Source organism: Solanum verrucosum, unplaced genomic scaffold, assembly GCF_900185275.1.
Source record: "Solanum verrucosum unplaced genomic scaffold, falcon-dt-bn FXZP01000289.1, whole genome shotgun sequence".
Lineage (NCBI taxonomy): Eukaryota > Viridiplantae > Streptophyta > Magnoliopsida > Solanales > Solanaceae > Solanum > Solanum verrucosum.
In genome coordinates, this window is record NW_026020016.1 from 324,408 (window position 1) to 344,124 (window position 19,717).

At 35.3% G+C, this 19,717-nt stretch overlaps 2 protein-coding genes across 2 annotated transcripts; one reads left to right on the forward strand and one right to left on the reverse strand.

The window, feature by feature from the left end:
• The first annotated feature begins 277 nt into the window (after nucleotides 1-277).
• Nucleotides 278-5,105, forward strand: LOC125820965 (protein TPX2-like). The gene is made up of 20 exons (XM_049500391.1): nucleotides 278-476; nucleotides 1,061-1,151; nucleotides 1,345-1,435; nucleotides 1,519-1,549; nucleotides 1,641-1,818; nucleotides 1,900-1,996; nucleotides 2,100-2,213; nucleotides 2,299-2,412; nucleotides 2,492-2,668; nucleotides 2,781-2,846; nucleotides 2,931-3,011; nucleotides 3,098-3,253; nucleotides 3,353-3,484; nucleotides 3,571-3,651; nucleotides 3,737-3,856; nucleotides 3,944-4,110; nucleotides 4,187-4,295; nucleotides 4,372-4,431; nucleotides 4,523-4,617; nucleotides 4,714-5,105. The coding sequence occupies exons 1-20, from the start codon at nucleotides 323-325 to the stop codon at nucleotides 4,835-4,837; spliced, it is 2,238 nt and encodes a 745-aa protein (XP_049356348.1). The 5' UTR covers nucleotides 278-322; the 3' UTR covers nucleotides 4,838-5,105.
• A 1,049-nt stretch (nucleotides 5,106-6,154) lies between these two features.
• On the reverse strand, nucleotides 6,155-16,257 carry LOC125820954 (transmembrane E3 ubiquitin-protein ligase FLY2-like). Its single transcript, XM_049500377.1, has 15 exons — nucleotides 15,677-16,257; nucleotides 14,347-14,419; nucleotides 13,936-14,063; nucleotides 12,770-12,885; nucleotides 12,201-12,261; nucleotides 10,932-10,998; nucleotides 10,773-10,850; nucleotides 9,387-9,544; nucleotides 9,239-9,298; nucleotides 9,075-9,168; nucleotides 8,413-8,580; nucleotides 7,275-7,603; nucleotides 7,043-7,159; nucleotides 6,779-6,944; nucleotides 6,155-6,400 (listed from the first exon to the last, which is right to left on the reverse strand). Exons 1-14 carry the CDS (start codon nucleotides 15,833-15,835, stop codon nucleotides 6,843-6,845), a joined length of 1,710 nt encoding a protein of 569 aa, XP_049356334.1. The 5' UTR covers nucleotides 15,836-16,257; the 3' UTR covers nucleotides 6,155-6,400; nucleotides 6,779-6,842.
• Between the last annotated feature and the right edge of the window lie 3,460 nt (nucleotides 16,258-19,717).

Here is a 19,717-nt window from a genome sequence, read left to right on the forward strand (position 1 = left end):
AAATACGATGAGAAATAAAATATTTAATATAGACCTAGAAACAATATTTAAGGAATAAAAATGGTGTAAAAGCTTATATTCGGTCAAAAATTACGTATCTACCCATGTAGTTTAGTGTGGTTTTATAAGGGACCAAAACGACGTCGCTACCTTTTGACAACTGGACTTATAGCCGTTACAATGCCAACAGTTACCAAATTCCTATTCAAAAATAAATTCGACCGTTAGACACAAAAATTCACAACATTTTCTACTCAATCCATTTCTCTCTTGCAAAGATCAAATTCAGACCCTCAAATCTCTCTGAAAAATTCACTCAAAAATGTCAGTAACAGATGATCCCAACTCGTTTGTAATCGATGAGGCGTATGAGTTCTCAGCGCCTAGATTTTATGACTTTGTTGATGAAGAAACAGAAGATGAAACACGGAAAGCTGAGAATTGGTTCCACATTTCAAGAAGCTATGCTCCTTCTCGTATGTCAATTTCTTTTTCGTTCTCTGTTACACTATTTGGGTTCTTGCTTTTGTGTGTTGTGTAATTTGCTAGCAACATGAAAGTTCAGGTAGCCAACCATATGACGTCAACTTTAGAATCATAATTGATATTGTTCCCCCAATAAATGGAATCTATAATAATGCAGGTCAATTGTAAATTAACAGTTAGTGGTAGGTCAAATGCATTGAAAAAGTGTTCTACTTTATCAAGCATACGGATCTTACAATCAATGAACATTTTGACTTGACTGTGAAGAAATTCAAATAAGTGTAGTGTAGTAGGAATCGCGAGTGAAATTGTCAATGTGCTCCATCACAACCACTCTCCTACATATAGATGGAACCAACCAAGACAGAATACTAATCCCCTTCTATCCCGTTCTGTTTGATCTGTTTATTCATCGCATATTTCTGTTTCATTGCGTATGTATACAATAAATATGGACTGTAATAATGTCCCTGTCAATTGTGGAGGGTTTATGTTGCTGTTGTTGATTGCTTATATTTATTAAAGTGCCAATTTTGGGATGACATGTTGATTTTCTTCTTGGTTGTTTGTCCAGCTTTTATGCCAAAAATCAAAACTGCTAGAATGGTTCAACTTGAGAGCCTATGTGATTTCACTGATGCTGATGAGTTGCAGGATAACACAAGGTCTGCAAAAACATCCTGAATTCTTATCTCATTTGGGATTATGTTCTTACCTATGTTGCTCGGAGTCTCCAAAAATGCTCCCGCATCCGTGTGTGATCCTCCAAAATTCACTAACCCGGCAACATTTTTGATGAGTCTGAGCAACATAGGTTCTTACTGGTGTCAATGTACTGACATTACTATCTGAAAACAGGACTGCTGCTGAGCTCACTTCTTCTAAAAGTAAAGACGAGGTAACGCCAAATTTGATCATACCAGAACCTTGCACCAGTCTTCCTAATCCGGTATGTATGTTCATAACTTGTAGAGAAGAAGCACCATTTGTGCCTTTTGAACACTATCTTATCATGTCTTTATAATTTTCCAGGAATCTGAAGAGAAGCAATCTACTGTGCGAGGTAAGTTTGTACTATGGGAATCCTTTCTTATCTTTGATCCTTAGAATGAATTGGCTTATATAGATTCTAATTTAGCACTTTCATGCTACAGAAACTTGCACGCCCGGACCAACAATAACAGCTCAGAAGAATGATTCTCGGAAGACTAACTCCAAGAGGCAACAAACTGCTAAAAAGAGCAGCATACTTAGAAACCCTTCAGCATTAAAGTCAACAACTCAAACACAACAGTCACATCTGAGGAGTTCTAATCAAGCTACTGTTAGAAAGTAAGTGGATCTTATTGATTTTCTTAATGCTCTAGTTGTTCTTTGGTAAAAAGTAAGTGAATTTCATTTGCTGCTGCACAGGCAAGCCATCAACAAAAGTGATGTTGGAACTCCAAATTTTGCTCAAGAAAATCAAGCAGTAAAGAGACAAAAACTAGAAGAGGGAAAATCTAGGAAGGTAAGTCTATCCTCTCTATATCTTCTCTGGATGTGAATTGTGCAGAATATTTCATGTTACTTTATCTGATGATCTTGCTTTTTCTTTCTCTCCAAACTGTTAGATTCTTGATATCAAACCTCCTCAACATTTGCCACACAAAACAAGACTTGGGGTAGCTAATAGCAGCTCTAACTTGTTCGCATCTGCAGCTAAAACTCGAAAAGAGGAGAGAAAGGTGTAAATCATGACTCCTTTTTCTTGCACTTAATACATGCAAACTTCAAATTTTCTGAATCTTACTTAAACTTTGTATTGTACAGATGTATGTTAGGCCACTTGTTTCCCCGTTTGTTTCAACAGCAGAAATGATAAAGAAATTCCAATCTGGCACAAGGGAAAATTCACTGCCTTGTATGAGCAATTCTACTTCAAATGTAAGTATTGGTACTTTACTAGTATAATAATATGGATCAGGTTCCCTAGACAATTTTTTGAAGTACATTCATCACACAGGGTGATCCGACTGGACGAGCACAGAGAAAGCCAAAACTTACATTAACCAGGCCTAAAGAACCCGAATTTGAAACAGCTCAACGTGTCCGTCCAACAAGGGTGAAGAGTTCAGCTGAACTTGAGGAAGAAATGATGGCCAAAATTCCCAAATTTAAGGCTCACCCAGTTAACAAAAAGGTAGGTATTTGGCAATTAATTTTGGTAGCTTTATAAAGGCCTTTTTATTTTTAAACTTTTCTTATGATCGTTACCATCCAACGTTGTTTTGTTGTACATGTTGTGATAACAGATTTTGGAAGCTCCAACTCAACCATTATTATTACCTAAAAGTACACCCCAACTTCCAGAATTTAAGGTATGGTATAGTGATTCCGAAAGAATTAAGAGCAAAGTTTGTTGCATACCATGATAGTTTGTATAACAATCTTTACTTGCGCAGGAGTTTCATTTGGAAACAATGGCAAGGGCCAATAAGAACGTGGATACAACGTCAGTTCAATCAATAGAATCTTCTTCTCAGGTACTACAAGTGCCGTCTGTAATAACTCAAACGAAAACAATTACTTGCTCTAATTACTAACTGAAAACATATTCATTTGATCTCAGAGTCATCAGTGGCAGCCACATCTTACAGCACCTAAATCACCTGTACTTAAAACATCACTAAGAGCACGACCTCCAATTGCCAAAAGCACAGAAGAATTAGAAAAGGAAGAACTTGAAAAAGCGCCAAAGTTCAGGGCAAGGCCTTTGAATAAGAAGGTATCAACAATTCAACATCTGCCACCGCCTACTTTATTCTGGTGATCAAATAGATTGAACTTTCTTGCTTCATTCTAAATGTTTCCCCTTAACTTGTAGATTCTTGAAAGTAAAGGAGATTTGGGAATGTTCTGCAACACAAAGAGGCAGGTGACTGTGCCTCAGGAATTTCACTTTGCCACAAATGAAAGGATTCCTCCTCAAGCTAACTTTGATGATCTGTTTGACAAGGTTCAATCATATTTCTTACTATTATACTTTTCTCTGATAGTCCTATTGACGCCTCTTTCTCATCATTATGCTTTATGTTTTTTCAGCTTTCCTTGTATTCTCAACCTCAAAATGACAAGAATGTTCTCAGAAACACTATACCAAATCCTTTTCATCTATACACCGAGGTACAAATCAGGCAGTTCTACATCTTGGTTTTGTTCTAAGCTGAAAATATAGTTCAGTCCTGACTTGGCTTTTCCCGGAATTTAGGAACGAGGAGTTGAGAAAGAGAGGAAGTTGTTCTCTGAACTTCTACAGAAACAGATGGAGGAAGAGAGGTCAAGAAATCCCAAAGCAACTCCATATCCTTATACTACTGATTATCCCGTGGTATGAAAGTTCGATACCAATTCCGTTGATATCATTCTTTTCACTAAAAAACATAAATTTGCTCATTTTATCATGTTATCTTGCCAGATTCCACCAAAACCAGAGCCAAAACCTTGCACAAAGACGGAACCTTTCGAACTTGAGAGTCTCATTAGGCATGAAGAGGAGATGAGAAGAGAAATGGAAGAAAGGAAGAGATTGGAGGAGGAAGAAGCTAACATGAGGTTATTCAAGGCACAACCAATCTTGATTGAGTAAGAACTTTGAGGAATAATGTCTTCTACACAGTAATACTGAAAGATGGCTAATATTTTCTACCTAATAATGCAGGGATCCAATTCCAGTTCCTGAGAAAGAACGTAAACCATTCACTGAGGTTCAGGAATTCAATCTACATGTAAATCACCGCGCTGTTGACAGAGCAGAATTTGATAAGAAGGTAAATTTTTTCCCCTCTAATCACGTGCTTAGGCTTTCGTATGGCTCTAGCCCTCACCTTATAAGTTGCTGTGCAGATTAAGGAGAAAGAAATGATGTATAAGAGGTATCAGGAGGAGGCAGAATGTGCAAGAATGGTATGGTCATATTATCAACTACACTATTATTCGTAAATATTTTTCATTACAAAGTCTGTAGACTAATTCCAATTTCTGGAACGCGGATTAGATGGAAGAGGAGAAGGCCTTAAAACAACTAAGGAGAACTTTGGTACCGCATGCAAGACCCGTGCCTAATTTTGATCATCCCTTCCTACCTCAAAAGTAAGAATGTAGTAACTATTTGTGTTTTTTCTTCTACCTTTCTTTTACTTGTCTTCCTCATACTAAGACGGCATTTAAATCTGTATACAACAACAGGTCTTCCAAACATGTGACAAGACCAAGCTCCCCCAAGCTACAGGTTATTAAAAGGAAAGAGAGGAGGAAAATGCTCTGCCCCTATGCAGCAGTGTCTAGTGCTGCTGCCTCTCAAATGAGGTGATCGTGATTCAAATCCGAAGAGATGATGATTGTTCAAGAATTCTTGAACCCCTTCTTCCTCCCTCGGGGAGATAATAGGACAGCACTGCAAAATATGTTTTAACATTAATCATTTGTGTGTAACAGTTCTGTAATAATAGAGCTCTCACACTGTGTATTCATTTTTTTAGCATTCAGTTAGCTTAGCATAATTAAAAATGACGAATAGCTTTGCGTGTATGTAGATAAACAAATACAGCCAATGAGTTTAGTTATATATGATTTGATCTATCATGTGTCCGCTTTCAATTATTAAAACACCTGTTCATGGCTCATCATGATTGCATATTCAATCTTCTGTTCAAGCAAGAGCTTATTCAAGAAATGTGGCACAATCATTTCAGCAGAGATATACATTAACTGAAAATCTTATTATTCTCATGTCCAAAATCCAGTCCTGCTGATATGCCATGGCATGTTATCTTGTGCTGAATTCTACCTCTGTTGAGGCTTCTATTGATCGTCTTTACCAGCTCTATCTCCTCTACCAAAATATCCTGCAACTTTGTCCTTCCCTTTTGCTCATAAGTAAGCTCTTCGTTCAAAGCTCGCATTTTCTGGTCATATCATTTTTTTATGTAGATATCCAGGCTTCAATAAGTAATTTTTTTTTCCAGATTGGTCTATTAGGCTCTGCATTATCGTACACTTTTGCCTCCCACTCCTCATGCAAATATAGAACACTGGAAACATCACACTTCCGATTTCAAAGGTTGTGAATTTGAATCACCAGGGAGAAAAAAGATGGAGCTCCTAAAGAGGGATTGGAAAAAACAGACATTGGAAATATCACAAGATTGATAATCAAATCAAGTTTCATACTAGGTTTTGTATGCTGTACGAGCATCTTTTCCCAAAACGACCATTCTTTCCATCAATAATTGAAGTAGGTAACTTGTTCCTTGTCTTTGTTTGTATTGCATTGTATTCCACTGTATCGTTTTGTTTTACGAGATCAAAAAATCAACATTAATACCTCAGACTAAGTCCTACATAATTGGAGTTGTGGGCTAGTTCACATAGTGAGCTCCTTGTCTTTCACATAGCAACAATTCTTTCCATCAACAATTGCTTGCTAATAATGTAGATTAGTTTAAGGCCACAAGATTCAAAAGTCTTGTGTACTTTCTTAAACTCCGTATCAAGTCAAAATCAAACAAACAAATTGAAACGAAGGGAGTATCACAAGAAATATACAGATGGTATAACACATCATTTGTTTTTTGAAAACCAAACATATCCCCTATGTACCTGTAAAATACATATTGCAGATATCAACTTGCAGTTTTGAATTTCCAACTTGGAAATAACTACATTTTTCCAACGAAGTTTGCTCTAAACTGAAAGTAAATGTATTTCTGAAAGAAAAATCTGATTGTGGTGAAATATAAGAAAAGAATAGACAGTTAATCAACAAGATATTATATTAGTAATGTACATTAAACGGCATCTGCACCGCAAGTCTGGTGAATCTGTGCTGTACTTTTATACAGAAAACTTCTTATGTATTCTCTGAGTCTCCAACCTGAAAGAGAGTATGAAGCTTTGTCAAACATTTTTCCTTCTGGATCATAGGAAAAAAACGACCTTCAGACATCCAAAAATGAGCTTGTTTTCCTATAGAAAATATTTTCCAAAATTTTGACCAACCGAACATGAGAATTATAGAACATTTTGCGGAAAATGTTTTCCTCCATACCGTACACACCCATAGTCTTTACTCAGATAATGACAAGCTACAAGGGCTGAAGGCAGACATTTTAAACAATAGCATTGTTAAAAGTAAAATGACTATGAACTATTGCTGAATTTGATTAGACTGACAGTACCCACTGGAGCTTGCTGCACAAAAAGGTCAGTCATTATCTGTTGTTCAAATATAACTTCAAGCAAAAGCATTTACCTTTCTAAACAGGTCGGGCAATGTCAGTTGCTCTATCAAGATGAATTCAAGAAATAGCATTTATTCAAGCTGGTGGAAGAGGACGTCGGCATGTTGGACACTCCATCTTTATGTCCATCCATCTTTGCAAACAACCGGAGTGAAAGAAATGATCACAAGGTGTCACCTGAACATCATTAGGCCAATTACTAACTGTGCATGTTTTTTGGAGTTAAAATCACTTTCTAATAGAAATTAAGCAAGAGAATTTTTCTTTTATAGTACCATGCAATTATTTGAGCGTTGAGTATGATCAATAGTAGTCATGCAAATAACACAGTCAGTGGCGTGATTTGCACCCTGATCAAACCTTCTATAATAGTTATACTTCTCGGGTAAAATCTGCAACACCACAATAAAGCTTACATAAGACAAATGGCAGCACTAATTATTCAGTTTTTTCTGCTTTCAACAAATAATCCTTTCCAGGATTTCAACTGAAAGAGCAGTATCAAACCTGACGTGGAATGAACCACCGAGATCCAAGGTAATGCTGCAACAGAAGAATTGATGCCTGCAGCGCAATAAAAACTCCCAAGCAGATGCACCAATTCTTATCAGGCTCTATACGCATGAAATTGTGCGGACAGCCAAATACATATAATGGAATAGCCAAACGAGTTAGAGTCATTCCCAAGATGTAATGAGGGTGCAACGGTTTTCTTGAGTCGCGAATGACATTAGTTACAATTTGAGGTATCCAGAATGAGTGTAAAAGTAGAAGAATAGGGCGCAGAAACTTGTGAAACTCATACATGAACAATAGGCCGCCTAAAAGGATCCCATCTGCAAAAGATTCAGAAAAAGAAAAGGTAAATGCGAGCAGATTGTTTAAGACTAATTGCTAATGCAACAGAAGTGGCCCAACTTTGAAAGGAGAAAGATATTGAATTGGCCCATGGAAATGAAGAACTTTAGTTCACTATGTTAAGTGATGTTAGAATGGCATAACGGCATGATACTCCTGCTTTAATAGTATAATTTAGATTTTCTTTTCTGTTTCTATATGATTTGGTAAGTAGATACCAATTGCATTTGCTTTAGAGCCCGTCTAAGAGCAAAGCTCGTTCTATGTTGAGCAATATCGAGATTGGAATAGAATTCTAGTTATACCCCGGCTGCTTTCTTGGAACTAAAAAAGGAAAATTGCCTGGGAAAACAATCCCAAGGGAAGCTTCTCGCTAGTGACAGTGTTACTTTTCCCTTGTTGCTTTCTTTTCTGCATTTCAGACACTGAAGCCTTCTCAGGATCATTCTGTTACATCAAAAGTTCCCAAACTGTGTAGCCCAGTTTGCTTGTTTTTGAATAAATAATTATAGATACTGAAATTATAGCCTCTAGATACCCCATAAAAAAATTGGGGAAAATAGATAGAAAAAAGTGATTAATTCATTAGCATGTCCACAAGCAAAATTGAACAAAGAAAGACTTGGAAACAGGGAAACTCAGATAAATTATTTGATTTTAACATCTAACTACCCTTTCAATAGCAGCCTGCATATTGGTAATATCGGCATGTGTAGTAAACGAATCTTCACTTGCTGATTCTGTTAACTGTTTCGGTACAAGTCCACCTCAAGTAAAAGATACTTACAGAAACGGCTGTAAAGTACTGATAATTCGCGCCTCATTGCTTCCCAACCCTCTCCGCTATTCATGGGCCTATTTGCCTTCCATATAGCAAGTAGATATCTCATCTCAAATATCGAGAAGACAACAAACTTGAAGAAGGCAGCAGTTGCAAAAGCATTGAAAAGGGATTCTGCAAAAGAATGAAAGAAAGGGAAGGATGAACAGTGCCAAGAAAGAAGTGACCAGCTTTTACTTCAAACACTGATTAACCAAGAGCAAGAAATGAATAGAAGTACGGAGAGACTTCTCTGAACAGAAAAATTACATAAAAGTAATACTTGAGACCCAATGTAGGGCTTCATTGACAATATCCAACAACATAAGTTTGCTACCAGAAAATAGTGTACATGCTAAGAATGTAAAATTCTTTTGAAGAACTGTCGACATAAACTTCTAACAGTGCTTCTTCTAAAAGTGACAAAGCAGAAGAATGACATAGGAATGACTTGTTAACATGATCCTAATAATTTTCATGTATAGTCGTATAATGCTAGATGTTACCTCAATGTTCCATATAAAATCAAACTAGAAACTGATCACAAGGTATGATTAACTTGCCGATAGCTCTGTAAATGTGTATGTACTAGCTGGGATTACCAAGACAACAGCACTTATCAAACTTACCAACAAGTATCCCTGCGGTCAGATGCAAAAGACAAAGATAAGCATCCATGATAGCCTGTTGTCCAATCATCAGAATTGAAACTTTGGCAGCTCCCTAGAAAAATAATATCACATGTCATTCTAGGCTTTATAAGAGAGAGGGGGGGAGAGAGAGGTAGTCCTACTGATTGGGTGTTGCTATGTTCCATTTGTCGAATCAGAAGGAGCACTTGCAGAAAAGATATCTGGTGGATCAGGAAGTTAAAGAATCCAGACAAGCGATATCTGTTACAAAAATGAATAGGGATAAAAATGAGAAGTGTTGTAGGATACAAATGTGACCATCAATGTGTAGTTCACCGCTTTGTTGTAGTAAACCTCTATATTGACAGAAGTAGCATTCAAAAGAATCGGTGAGAAACAGTCTCCGTCAGCATCCACTGAAGGGCTCTCTATCAATCCTTCTAGTTGATAATGATCACGAGCTCCATCTGAGAAAGGAAAATAAATCACTTGTTCCTTATATTTTGCACAAACTTATGGATAAGTTGAATACTGAATCGAGATATGAATTAAAATGGAACAAAGAAAATGTGAAGAAGTCCCACATTGTGGTGAAGGGAATGGGTGGTCTCTTTATATAACACTCTTGAGCTAGCCTTTGGGGTTGAGTTAGGCTCAAGATCCATTTCTTAACATGGTATCAGCACTCTCTCTGTTTGGGCAAACTGCATCATGGTACACCAAGTTGCTCATACTTGGGTGTGGGTATCCAACGCGGATGCAAATTTGAGGGTCGGATTTGGCAAAATCTAAATTTTAAGATTTGGGGCTACGTATCCAGATACGGATACGGGTGCTGGGATTCAGCGAAAAGTCCAAAATTATAAAATAGGGCTATAAAGATATTCTAAATTTTGAAAGATCTTCTAGGTCGTGTTTCCCAACACCCCCAACTTCTTCTTCCAAAAAAAAAAAAACAGAAGAAGAAAGTCATTCAAGGCCTTCCACTAACTCTACTAACTCTCCTTATAGATCATTGCTACTGTCTACCAAAAGTTGGAACACAACCGCTTGAATTCTTGGTGTCTCTTTGTTTGGCTTGAAACATGAAGCAACAAATATTGAACTAGAGGAAAAGCTAAAAAAGATACAAAAGGACTATAATATTAAAGGTATGCCATGTCTTAAATCTATTTTATCTTTTATCAATCTCAATTCTACCCCAAATTCGTCCATGGTCCCTGGTCAAAGTATCCAATGTGGGTTGACTGAATCCCACACGTATCCCGCACCTGCACCCGTCTCGCGTCGACACGGGTGCGGCAGTAAAATTGAAGAATCCGCGCAACTTAGATGGTACATATATAGATTGGAAAATTTTGATGAACATGCAGAAAAGCATATGAAGATCCTGAACGAATACAAAAGAAGTAGCTTAGGTAACATAATGCATTTTGCATATATACTACAGGGTGATCTTGTCAAATTAACTTTAGAACACTTATAGGCATCAAAAGCTAAAATATCCAAGACCTGAAAGAGTAATAAAAAAAATCCTTTCTTGATGATTATTGCAGTAAAAATTATATACAACAGAGTTCATGAAATGAATGAATCGGGAAGCATATATGAAAGCCAAATGATCCAGAGAAGAAATGTTTCCTCTTGATGCTTGAGTCGTATCAAAGGTGAAAGGTAAATAAGAAAGCCAAGTACCATTTGAGGATGATGAGACACGAGCAATTTGTGCAGCAATTTCAATATTACAATTTTTCTCCATCTCGTAAAACGGTGCTGCAGAAACAAAAAGATACATAAGTTAGCTAGGAGCTAAAACATTAAACTGGATCAATGTTGAAAAAACTAAATTATTACAGTGTTTCTTTTTCCAAATCTTATCTCGAGAAGATTCCTGGAATATCTGGGACGAGAAAACTCCAAGCTGTCAACAAAGATAAAGCAAGTCATTTTTCAATGACAAAAATCTCCATAAAGTCTTAAACTTGAATTATTGTCACATGAAAGGGATGTACATCTAAAGTAACCATTATAGCCATTACGGAACACAAGAAATTCCTGATAAAGTGCCTCCTTTTTTTTTTTGAGAAGGTAACATCTTGTATTCTATTCCAAAACAAAGACCAGAACCTGCCACAACAAATTACAGGTTCCTAATTACAAATGTGGAGAGTAGCAGGAAGATCTTTAATCCTATAGCAAAATTTACAAGGAACTTTAGACATCTGTAACTGATTCTAGATCTACCATGTACTCCTGTTTACACCAAAAAAGAAACAAAACTAAGCAGTTCATCTTAATTTACAAGTGCCTCCTTTTTATCTTTTCCAAATAATTTCAATTTGACTACCAAGGAATATGAGAGATCTGATGGTAATTAGCTGCCACTATGGAAGAACAAAGATTAGGAGCAGCCCACATTTTCTGCTATTTTGATTACAAAGAAGCTAAACCGGACTGCAAAAGCATATGTTTCTTACAAGGTAAAATGGAGATAAAAGAAAAAAAGAAGGCATATGTAATGTGAATTGTCTTTTTGAGACCATTGACCAGGAGCTTATCCAGATATATTGGTCATTTTTCTTGAACATGTGAATGCCTTACCATGGGAAGAATGGAATATACAAAAACCTTTTTGAAACAACAAAAAAGGAAGGGAAAAGGAAAGGATAGGGGGAAAGGAAGCCCATCAGAAGGGGTATGAATAGCATTCATAATTCTCCCTCATCATCTCCACTTTGAAAGGGAATTCTACTTATGTGTATCCAAACATGTGCTAAAGTTTCAAATGTTAATAAAAAGCTATTCCCTGCAAATTACTTTAAAGAAAGAGAAATACAGTAGACAAAAGGAGCCCTAAGAAAGTAGAAGAGAAAAGTTTTGAAATTTGTTATACCATTACCGAAATATCATTTATAAAAGTCAAAGCATATCAAATTCTTAATGGTATTCAAGCATTATGCTCTTCAAATATAAAGCACGTAACACTGCTGAAGAAATTTAAAGTATGTCAACTGATTCAAGCAGCAGCAGAACTCATTGTAACAGATGATCATCAGGAGTCACGCCAAAGCTATACTCAATAATCCATGCTGAGGACAAATGACATATTGTTGTAATTAATACCAAGTGATATGGATTTGATAATAGATAATCGTCTTCCTGTGCAAACTCACCATCTTTGCCACTGCAAATTAAAAGCATGACTGTGAGTTGACAAAGCACATGGCAATAGCATCTGCATGAATGTTAAGTGATGTGGAACCAATATCTAAACTTTACATTCCATTTTCTGAAGAACACAAGATTTAGAACTTTAATGACAATTTCCCGGAAAAAAAAACCTTTAATTGGAATCCTTAAGCATGAGATAAGGACTTCAGCAACTAAAAGTTAGTCACAATTATAAATTTCTGGCATGAATTACTTAAGAGTGCTTGAAGCACTGCAAAGACACTCATCCTAAACATCCATTGTCTTATATTGTAAATACCATTTAGGAATCATTCAGCAGGATAAAAGGACTGTAGCATCTTCTTAGGACTGAAGCATTTCAAAGATAGAAAACAACTGATACACTTTCGGCGTAAATTACTTAAATGCTTTGGCATATTTTTATATCTTCTTCCATGGTGCACAAGATAGATGGTGTTAGAAATTTCCTTTCAACTTAGGTACCAAATAAGAACTAGTACCTGTAAGCTACCATTCGAAGTTGTCTAAATGGCCATATATATACACCTTCTACCCTTATTTGTGCACCACCAACTCCATGTTCATTGTCAAAAACATCATGGAAAATTATTGCACCCTGTTGTTTGGAAAATGAGATCAAATAAAGATTAAACCATCGAAATGTACAATTTCTGCATTCGAAGTATCATGATCCAAGAAAGATGAAATGCCTAATAAACATTACTATCAATAGTTAATCTGCATTAGAATATTGGAATTTAACTTTTAAAAGTCATATGTTTAACCGCTTTCAGCACTCATCAAAGGATAGCAATACATTATAACAAAGAAGTAAGCTAGAATCAGTATGCAGATCAGACTGCTCCTTGTAAGGTATTGTGCTTACAACATTGATAATTCCATGGTTTGCGATCTTGCAAGTGCTTATCGGTAGTGGCGAAGCAAAGATTTTCACTAAGAGGGTTCAAAATATGAAAAAGTGGGCACACGAAGAAGCCAAAGGGGATTCAACATCTACTATATATACATAGAAAATAAATATTAACCATGTATAAACAGAGTAATTTTCTGTTGAAGGGGGTTTGGAGGAACTTCCTAAAAATGAAATAAACACTAACTAAAACTTTCTAATTGCATAGATGTCTAATTTCCTTTATTGCCTGGAGCTATGCCATCATTGATTAGTGCCTTTATGAGGAACATGCAATTTCACATTTACCATATGATTATGGATATATGTTCATTTTGATTTTTGACAAAAGATGTTTATAGAAAGTAAGAAGATCTTTTTAATGAAGGGCAAAACTCACCCCTACACAAAATGTATAACCAAAAATAGAAAACCTTACAAAAAATATGGTTTTCTACACACATACAGTCAATTGCAACTTTTGCTTGGAAACATCATGCTTTATTAAAAAAGCAAAGTAAAGCCCAGTAAAACAAGCATGGCATGCTGCAAGTCCAGGTATGACTTATGATAGATGCTCTCTCAAGATAGAAAGAGAAGTAAACTACCAAAGTCATCAACTTAAAATTCAGTAAACCTATTGGGACACAATGACATAGACAATTAATAGGTTTGAGACAAGTACTTGTGCAGAGAACAGGGACTTAACATAGCATTTCATAAAGAAGTTCACTTATTTAATGATGACAGGATTACCTGAACATAATGTACACCAGTTATTTTTGTTGGATTACTTATCAATTCAAGGACCGAGTTGCCATTGGACTTCCTAAAATCAGGAAACCTGGAAGAGCTATTTGTTGAATCTAGGAACCTCCAAGACCCTGCAGCTCAAATATCGAGGAGAGGGTATAATTAGATTCAAGACCAAAGAAGCAACTGAGTAAAGTAATTGAAGTGATCATGAATTTTCTGTCATGTTGTGTTTGATGAGTCCTACTCAATCATTTTAAGGTTTTATCACCACATTGCATACGTGATACGAGTGAAGGAAGAACAACAGGAAAGCTTCTTTTTTTTTAAAAGAAATAGTAGAGAAACACGAAAGTGTTTTTCCACACTCACTTGTAATATCAGCAATGCACTAAAACATCATACAGTACAAACCTCTGTAAGTTCCAGTTATATTCCAAGCAGAAAAAGGCCCCAATTCATTCTCATCCTTTCTTACAAGAAGCCACTGCAACAAACAATAAGGATATAGTTAATGGTTAGGCATGAACAGCAGGGGGAACAAATAACATGACTTATTCACTTCTGGCAATGATACTATCTTCATTTCCCTTGTTCAAATACAGGAAGGTAATGCCCTTTCCAGAATTCCACACTCCTAATGAACTCCAAGAAGTTATAACTGAGTAAGGATAGTAACCTTGATCTTAATCACCAAGAAACCAAATATAGCTAGCGTCATACTTGATTCAATACAGTTTCCTAGTGAACTTTTGATATGTAGTCTTGACTAGGTGTTGGAATAATTTCATATCTCATTTACTGAATTATCCAGCAAATAATTTCATATCTCATTAACTGAACTTATCCAGCCATTTCATCATCCCTGATTTTCTTTTTGGTGTCCACCATTGATTGGAGTGACAGATATCTTGGCTCTAGGCATAAACATGAAACAGTCCCTAGAAAATCCTACCTTATTCCGTGTTTTCTCACAATAATGAAGTATACTCATAAGAGCAAGTTCCATATTAAAAAGGGGGATGCATAAAAGCATATTATTTCTTGTTAGTTACATAATTTTCATTGCCATATCTCCTCATTGTACAATGTCCATAATATAAATCCATCCTTGCTCTTATGCATGATAAACTAACTTGTGTTTAGTAAGATTCATAAGGTATGAAGCATTAAACCTATCAGATACAGGTTAAGCAAATAGCTTGGAATTCCTTTCACCAGCTAGCTAACACAAAATTTGCACTTCATCACTTGAACACTTGAATGAGTAAAGTTTCAGTTTTTAATACAACAACAATAAACCCATTGTAATCCCACAAGTGAGGTCTGGGGAGGGTGATGTGTACACAACCTTACCCCTACTCCCTTGTGAAGGCAAAGAAGCTGTCTCTGGTAGACCCTCGGCTCAAGTAAAGCATAACAAACAATAAGTATGTAAAGTAAAAATATTGGAGAAGAGAACAATAGCAACAACAAATAATACATAATTCAAAATTAAAGTGGCAATCTTCACTGTCAGATACTCCATTGAGCTGTTCAAAATTAAAATGCCAATCTTCATAGTGTGATACTTTTACAGCATTAACAAATTTCCGAAGAACAACAGCAATCAAATCAATCCTAATTAGGGCTGTACCCTTTCCACTATTTGGACCAATTTCATTCCAATACCAAATAATTTATCCCTTAAAAGACGCAAATTACACAAGGAAGTGCAGATACAAAATGTAACTCCAATACTAACCTCATCTCCCCACGAACGATATCTTTCTCTGAGAGGCCTGACACCCATTACTGGGCAAATCCCCTCAAGGATGAACCATAAACTAAAAAGAACTCTAAACAGAACTCCATAATTTCTCCTCTTCAACCTCAAAAAATACAATCTTTTTGCCATACCCATTTCAAGATCAATTCAAATTCTTCACTTTCAAGCAATTCTTGAGCAACCCAGATGAAGAAACAAAGCCCATTACAGTTACAATTTTTTTTAAAAGACAACTTTAAGAGAGAGAAAGAAAAAAGGGTTGCTTAAATTGAAGTCAAACAACATAAAACAACAACCCCAACAACAAAAATCAACTTCAGAGAAAATGAAAGCTCAACATAAACAGAATCATTGGTTTTGTTGATTTGTGATTCACCAAGAATCACTTCCCTAGTCAATTCAAGAACCAAAAACTTAGAAAACTCCACTTGTATTTCTTTATTCAAAAACAGTTATACAATCTATAAATAACATAGTTGGGGTGTTTTCAGTTTTGCAGAAAGTAAAAATAAGCTAAAGATCATTTGACATTGGTCTTCTCCTAATTTTTAACTGGTAAACATGAAGCATAAAGCTACTGTTTTGATAGAAGACGCTGGATTATTGGGCTGTAGAATCATCATCGATTTACTAAGAGATTATTTAAACGGCTGGGATTGAATTGTCTCCTAAGGGATAATTTTGGAGGAATGAATGATGTAGATCAATTTCTTTACAAGGTGTTTGGATCATTGTTATCCGTTGTTGTATTTTTTTTTTGTTGGTTAATAATATTTTTATTATTTGATTTGATTGTATCGTATCGTATTATAATTTATAAATTTACTTAAATGTCTTTAATTATTTTAAATACTAAATTTATCAATAATTAATAATAAAATAACAATATTATCATGCATATTTTTTCATGTCATATGAACATAACATAAATTTATATCATCAATTATAATTATATTATCAAACATTGTCATCTCGTTTGTATCTAGATTGCTTTGATTATATTTTAAAAAATCATATAAAACAATATGTTGAAAGAAACAAAAATATGAAAAAGGGGAAGAACGTATGCTTAAAAAAAACCGGAAGGACAAACAACCAAACCTAGAAAGAGACAAAACAATGTAGTAGTTGCTAGGTAGGAGGTGGGATTAAATAATATAGGGAAAAAGATAAATTAGTATATGAAATATTAAGTAAGGATATCATTGAAAAAAAGAAATTAAGAAACAATGGGAACACACCAAATAAATTGTTCCATAAAATGGGGATTTTCATTGTTATGTAACAATGAAATTTAACAATAGAATACATTTTAAGTAACAATCAAAACAAACATTGTGTGTATGGTAACAATACAATACAATATAATGGGTCACAAGGATTCAAACACAGTGTCAATGTTATTTGAGTTGAGTCTATCGCATAAGCTTTATCTGATGTGATTTAAATTTTCTATGTAAAGCTATTCCACAATAAGCGTTATCCTTTATATACCGTGAGTTTACGGTATTTCTAATACATTTCACTTACAAGTTGTGTGTGTCTAGGGCCTTTTTGTATTGGTTTTTATGTGTTTTTATTGTATTTTGCAGGAATGATGTTCAGGCACAGAAGTATAGAGACAACTGAGAAAAATGCAGAAAAAGGGCATTCACGGAGGTGATCTACGGACCGTAGGTCCATTGACGGTCCGTAGGTGATGATCGTAGATCAGCAGGCAAGGTATGGATGACAAATCAAGGAAATCTGACTAAGTGTGGAACCACGGTGGCCATTGACGGTCCGTAGATCGATTTACGGACCGTACTGATCGATCCATAGAATGAGACTGCGAGGGTTCCAGTACCTGATTTTTGAAGAATCTAAGTGTGGAGCTACGGAGGGGATTGACGGATCGTAGATAGAACGGTCCGTACTGCAAGTTTGTCGTTTGCTTCAGAGAAGCTGATTTTTGGGAGCTGAAATATTTTCTAAGTCTTGGCTGACGGAAGGGACTTACGGACCGTAGATCCATCGACGGTCCATAAGTCAGTCTCGTGGAATGAAGACGCCTGCCTGAACAAACTTTCCTTAATTTGTTTCCCTTTTAATTTAGGATTTGTTTTCTATAAATAGGGCATGTAAACCTCGTTTTTGGGGGTTAGACATTATTATTCTAGTTTTACTTTGTGCCTTTGGAGATTAATTTGCAACTCTAGCAATTATTGATTTCCTAAGTTCGTTTTGAAGATTTTGGCTTTGCAATTCAAGTTAAATTTCTGGGTTTATTATTCTCTTTACGTAAGTTCATGATTCCTTCATCTAAAACTATGAATTGTGTTCTTGCTCATATGGGTAACTAAATCCACAACTAGGGTTGTGGGAACCATGAACGATTAACAAAGTATGAATAGTAAATAAGCAATTCTTGAATAGTGGTTTGCATGCATTGATAATTCTTTTGTTTAAAAGTCTTTTTAACGAGTGCACGCGTTAGAACTCGTCTTGTTGCTACTTGCCGAACCAAGGAGGTAATCAACAAGAAAAGAATTATCAACATAGATTTAGTGTGATACTATCTAATAGGCTAGTGTCGATTGGTGTGAAGTAATAACTAAGCCAAACATCGATTATGATGTCTAATATGAGGTAAAGGTAAGGGTTAGTAAATTATACACACGTAGCCGGACCAAGGTGCGGGGTGAAATTCTCTAGATGCCGGACCAAGAATTTAGAGATACCTAACTTATCACTTTGCATGTAATACACTAGGAAAGGATTGCTATTATTAGGAATACTGCGTTATGAGCTTGTGGGGAACACGTATACCCTAGTTATTTCTCTTATATTGATAAAAGTTGAGTTTTGATTACTGATTACTTATTAAATTCTACTATTTGTTTCATACAAACAAACCCCCCTTTAATTACCTGTTTCTGGAAGTAAGTTGACTAATTGAATATAATTGTTGGTTAAAGTACAGTCTAAACCATTTTCCTCGTGGGATCGACCCCAACCTACAAGTTGGGTTCTTTACTTGATAACGATCGCTTATACTTCTGTAGGGAGGTGTAATTTGAGCGTATCAATCCTGTGTACACAAAATGCTCACCTAAAAGACAAAGATTACATGTTATCATGAGCCAAAAGGAAAAAAGTCACTTTGTTGTTTAAAGTGAAATCTAAGAATAAAGGTAATTTTTTTATATAATAATTATTAGTTGAGTGATCATAATTTTTTTTTACGAAATTAGGCATATTTAAGTTTACTAGCAAATATTATTACAATAAAAGTCACATTGCAAACTTTTGGAATAAGCACAAAAACTTGTGATGATTTGTGACTACTCATAAGACAACAGTTAGTTTCAATTGAATATAACATGAGGGCATACATGATTTGTTATGATTTTATGCCATAAATTTCTTTGTTTATAACATTTGATACATAATGATCCACGTATAATTTATGAATTATATATTCAACAAAACAACAGATCGAATATCGCAAAAAGTAATAGTGATCTATCAAACCAAGAATGCAAGGATAGAGCCACATATAATTGAGGGGTGTCAATCGATCACCCCTTCAAATAATTACAATGTGTAGTTAGAATAAAGTTATTATATATATATATATATATATATATATAAAGCTTATATTGTTATTATGTTGCGGGTTTAACTTTTAAGCAGTGAACATTAATGATATATAACTTTTTACGCTATCAGATTAAAAACAATAACTAGGGACATACATGGTAGGATATTAAAAATTTCCGTTCGGTAATTTGATTTTTAAAAATACTACAATATCATTAAATAATATAACTATTGTAATTCTCCAGATGAGGTCTGAAGATGGTAATGCGTACAAAGATATTATCCCTATCTTGAAACGTGGAGAGGTGTTTCTGATAGACCTCAGCGCAAGAAAAATTACAAAAAAATTACTATTCCATTATCATACTAAATTAATTTGATATGTTCGATAGTTTGCGATATAGTAAATTAGTAGACATATTTTTTTTATTTTTT